Below are 4,966 nucleotides of genomic sequence, written 5' to 3'. Positions count from 1 at the left end.
ACATAGCCATTACGCTAACTGCTGTTCCCATAATATATATTTTCTGAAACTTAAAAAAATAATTTGCCAGAAAGCACATGCACTCACCAGAAAGAGGGAGACGGGGAGGGAAAGCACTCCTCAGTGGGGCACAGTCATGCTACAATCCCGTCTCTGTTTTTCTAGCTTGTTGGGATTTCGGGCATGCACATGTATTTTTCAACCCACTGAGGCTAAGATTCAAACTGAGTGATTGGCTATGTGGGATTCAGCTCCCTTAACCATGAAGCCATGGAACCAACCCTCCATGAACTTTTTGAAGGCCTCCTGTATATTACAGAGAACAAGTTACCCCATAGGACAGAGCAAAGATTTCCCCAAAGACAAATAATCATGGCTCATCCTTCTGAAAGAAATGCTATAAAAGAAAAGAGAAGGTAGATAGAAGAACAGTGTTTTCAGATTTTCCATACATATTAGAAAAATCAGTTACTGTCATTGCATTTCCAATCGTGTATTCGTTTGATATAACCAGAGTGGATCCATACCAGAAAGCCAGTGCATATGATGCATATATTAGCAGAAAAGAAATGCCCATGGAAATGTTTGCTGAAATAGCTTTTTTAATTCCAATTTTTTTGGCATTTTCTAAGTGTTTCTGATACCTACCAGAAAATGATGGGGAAAACATTATAACAATGATCCATAATCCAAACCATACTCATCACCTGTATAGTTGGAAGTTTAAGGAACATGAGAATCATTTGGAGAGATACAGTTTCCTGTGGATTGAACCAACTCAGGCTCAGCTGGGACTAGAAGAGATTCAGCTCATCTTTCTACTGGCCTGCGCCCCTCTCCCTTGATTCCTGTCAGACTAATCACCATTCCTGTGACCCCCCCCCAGAACTAAGTCTCAGCCTAGGTTATGGGAGCGCTTTTCTGTCACCTTTACAGCCAGATCACAACTCAAACTCAAGATGGAAAGAGATTAAACTAGTCAGCCAAGATTGGCACCAAAACGTAAATACTATTCAGGTCTTTTAAACAGTTAGACTCTTAACTCAGGTTAATTCCTCTTCTCTGGAGAAAAGCAAATCTCTCTATTGCTCCATCAGGCAAGGAACAGAAATTTTATATGCTCTTGTACAGAAACTTGAGTTTCTCTCTCTGGTGTTAATTTTTTAAAAAATCAGATTGACTTTCAACTCTCAAGTTATGTATGAGGTTCTAATTGGATACTACTTACAAGATACTGGCTCCTACTCTGTTTTTCTATATTTTAGTTTCATCTTTTATCAGTGGAATTAACAATGCCTACCTTACAAAATAATTGTGAGGATGACAGATAATTACAGAAAGTGGTCAGTAAAGTGTCTGGCAAACTGATAATTCCTATTACCATATTTGTGTTAGGATTTCATCTCTTCCTGACTAATACTCATTTTATGCCTATCATATTTTTGAATACCAGTGCAAATTTACATTATTACCTTCTTAGATTTGATAATAAAGGCATACAACCCTGGACTAGTTCTGTTAAATTACAGTATTGTTTTCATCAAGTAAAATTAAATATATTTTTTCATACTAGACCCAGAGTGTGTAAAATTTAATTTTGGTTCCTCAAAATTGGGGGGGGGGGAGGCAAATCCAATAGATATACAGTGAGATTTCTGGGACAAATATCACACACATTAGGGTATTTCTCTTTGTAACAAAAAAATCTAATACCACCACTTTTTTTTAGGTCAACCATATGAGATATAGGAAACCATTAGGCTTTTTAAATGTACGCTGCCATCAGTAGTTTGCCTTGTACGTGCTGAAAGCACCCAGCTCATGAGTACCTTTCCCTCTGCTGGGTGCGGTTCTCAGCAGAGCTGCATCTCTGGGAAGACCGCAGGATGCCCTGTGGTCACTCCTACGTGACTGGGCCTCCAGGTGCATGCAAAAAGATTTATGTCTGCCCCGGTGTGACACAAGACTCCAGTGACAGTGGTGGACATGCTGTGATTACCTTCACTTAGGCAGCTTGCTGACCGCGGCTAATGGAGTGGCACTGATTACACTGACATCCTGAGGTCCAACTGAGGGTTAGTGTGGTACGTGTGGACTATTGTGTACAGGAAGCAGCAGTGAGAGAGAAAAAAGGAAGAGTTAGAGAACCGGAACATGTTGGTTTAGAAGAGGGATTAAGGAGTAGAAAAGTAGAAAATGATATAGAGGGGATTTGCTTTCAACCCTGGAGCATATCCAGAGAGTTTTCATTTCAAAGAGTTCTGGGTATCTGGAGTCCCTTAGAATGCCAAAGAAAATACTTTTCAGGGAATCCTTTTTCAGCTATCTAGCTATCCTAGGGAATACTATTACTTAAAGAAAATCTTAGGTAAGAATCTGTGTTTAGGTGAAGCAGGATAGTCACTATTCACAGGTGTATACATATCCTCCAACTCACTGAGATGTACACATTAACCATGTAGAGCGTTGATATGTTGATCATACTCCAATAAAGGGTTGTTTGGTTTTTTGCTTTTAAAGCAACTGCCCAAGGTTTCAAGCACAGGTTCATAAAGAAGACCTTTTGACACGTCTCCAGATGCTAACTGGTTTGCCAAGCTCATCCTGGATGTTAAGGTCAGAAGATGAAGCCAGGGCAAGAAGCCTAGACCCATCCTGGGAGGACTTATATGGCCCCACTGCAGAGCATCCTGGGTAGTAACTGGGAGGTCCACAGTTCCTTGTTTTTCTTTTCTATATTCTACTTCATGATCATTATAGACTAAAATAAATAAATAAATAAATAAATAAAAGTACTTCATAACTTCAGTATAGCTGTCTCCCTTTGTAACCTGACACATTTTGATATATGCATTTACAAACATTATTCCAAGAAGAGAGCCTATGGGTGTCATACTTGCTAAAGGAATCAATCCATGGAGCACACAAGGCTAGGCTAGAAACCCTGCTTCTGAGCCTGACCTCAAACTACAGGAAAGGATGCTTATGTATATATACTTTTTTTTTTGAGAGATTTTCACTATAGGGCATGTGTGCTCGCCAGACAGACAGAGAGAGACATAGAGACAGAAAGCGAGAAATCACCCCCCAGGGGGGATGGTCACGCCGCAATCTCTTCTCCTCCATTCTCCTCTCGGGATCTTGGGCACACACGCACACGCACCCGGCGTGAGTTTTAAGCCACCGTGTCCGGGACACGAACTGCGGTTGACTACGTGGGAGTCTAGCGGCATAGCCATTACAGTAACTGCTGGTTCCCAAAAGAATTCTTATATTTTGTGGGAGGAAGGGTTAATAGTAGGAAAGGGAAAGTAGTGAACACATACCACAAAAGAATAAGCAACCAAATGTAAAAGGGGGTTCTTTGAACTAGTGGACAAAGAACCTTCCTGACCTTTCCAGCTCTTTGTTCTGGCCCCCGAAAGCTATCACGGTCCTGATGGCCCCCAGAGCCTCTTCCGCCACGGCGCCTGCTTTTGCGTATGCAGCTAGTTCTTTGTCACTAAATGTCGAGAGTATCTGGACAGAAGAGAAACAATCGTGACTTTTGTATGAGGACAAAAGTTAAAATCCAGTCTTGCCAAGGCTTTAACCTACTTGTTCCTTCCCTAACCCTATCATTTACCAAACATTGAAGTCGCACAGCAAATGACACCCAGTGTATGCCATCCAGGCCCTGCTTCCATCTCCCACAAAAGCTGGATCAGATCCGCCTAGGGACAGGTTCCCAAGGGTGGTCGGGAAAAGGAAATCCACACCTATACCTTATCCTTTTTGCTACTATGCCAGGAGATTTGCCCAAACAAATAATAGCAGTGCAATAGACCTGTGATTGAGGTTATAACTGTGACACTTTGAATCACACTAAAAATTAATCTTCTTACTAAATTGTCATACTAACAACATGCTTTCGGACGTGGTTTCAATGGACATTTAATACAAATATGTACAAGTATCCGCATCCCGCCTACTAGAAATAACTACTATGCTGTTGTTATTATATAACACATAGAAAATGCTCATATTTTGCATACCTTTGCCCAAACAGCTGCAGAGAGTCCCAGGATAGGGCTGATGGCCATTATCACAAGGGTGAGCTTCCATCCTCTGATGAACCCCACTATGAATCCTGCAAAAAACGTGGCTACTGCTTGAAAGAACATTCCAACCTTGTCACCAATTCCTTCACTGATTTTGGAGATGTCACTAAAAAAGATCACACCTAAGTGGTTACAGGCAGGAGGTCTTCAGTTAGAAAGGTGAAGTAGACATTGAACAAACACATAGACAGGTCAAGCGTGTCCATACTACTTCAAGTCTCTTTCAGTCTTAGCCTCTTGAATGATATTTTCCCCACCTAAATACTGCACAAAGGAAGAAATTCAGGGTTAGCTCATGCTTTTAAGAAGTTAGCATTGGGACCAGCAGTTAGCATAATGGCTATGTCGCTGGACTCCCACGTAGTCGACCGCGGTTCATGTCCTGGACCCGGTGGCTTAAAACTCACGCCGGGCGCGTGTGCATGCATGTCCAAGATCCCGAAAGGAGAATGGAGGAGAAGGGATTGCGGCGTGGCCATACCCCCTGGGGGGTGGTTTCTCACTTTCTGTCTCTATGTCTCTTTCTGTCTGGCTGGCAAGCGCATGCGCCCTATAGTGAAAATCTCTCCATAAAAAAAGTAAAAAAGAAGTTAGTATTATTAAAGTTAATACTATTAAATTAGTCAGTTCTGTTAGAGGAGCATTAACATTGTGAACATATGGTTTAAAAGCCAGAGTTAGGAAGGGCATTGCAACAGGAACTAGGGAGCCGTTGCAGGGAAGTATAAGCATTGCTCATAGGTTTAAATTCAATCCATTCTCAACAGAGCAGCCTTTGTGATCCTTTTCAAATGGAAGGCTGACCTTGTTACTCCTCATCCCCTAAACTTCCAATGGCTGCCATTTCACTTCCAGTGAAAGGTAAA

At 41.6% G+C, this 4,966-nt stretch overlaps 1 protein-coding gene across 1 annotated transcript in view; it reads right to left on the bottom strand.

Moving 5' to 3' along the window:
- Positions 1-4,966, bottom strand: part of LOC102478068 (phosphatidylcholine translocator ABCB4) — a 91,105-nt gene that overhangs the window by 65,613 nt on the left and 20,526 nt on the right. The window contains exons 7-9 of the mRNA XM_006158730.3: positions 4,035-4,206; positions 3,395-3,519; positions 473-644 (exon numbers count right to left, since the gene is read on the bottom strand). Coding sequence (XP_006158792.1) covers positions 473-644; positions 3,395-3,519; positions 4,035-4,206 — 469 coding nt within the window. The remainder of the gene's footprint in view (positions 1-472; positions 645-3,394; positions 3,520-4,034; positions 4,207-4,966) is intronic.

This window comes from Tupaia chinensis, unplaced genomic scaffold (assembly GCF_000334495.1).
Source record: "Tupaia chinensis unplaced genomic scaffold, TupChi_1.0 Scaffold000606_1, whole genome shotgun sequence".
Classification (NCBI taxonomy): Eukaryota; Metazoa; Chordata; class Mammalia; order Scandentia; family Tupaiidae; genus Tupaia; species Tupaia belangeri.
Note: the sequence above shows the minus strand (reverse complement) of the source record. Positions and strands in the feature narration are given on the sequence as shown.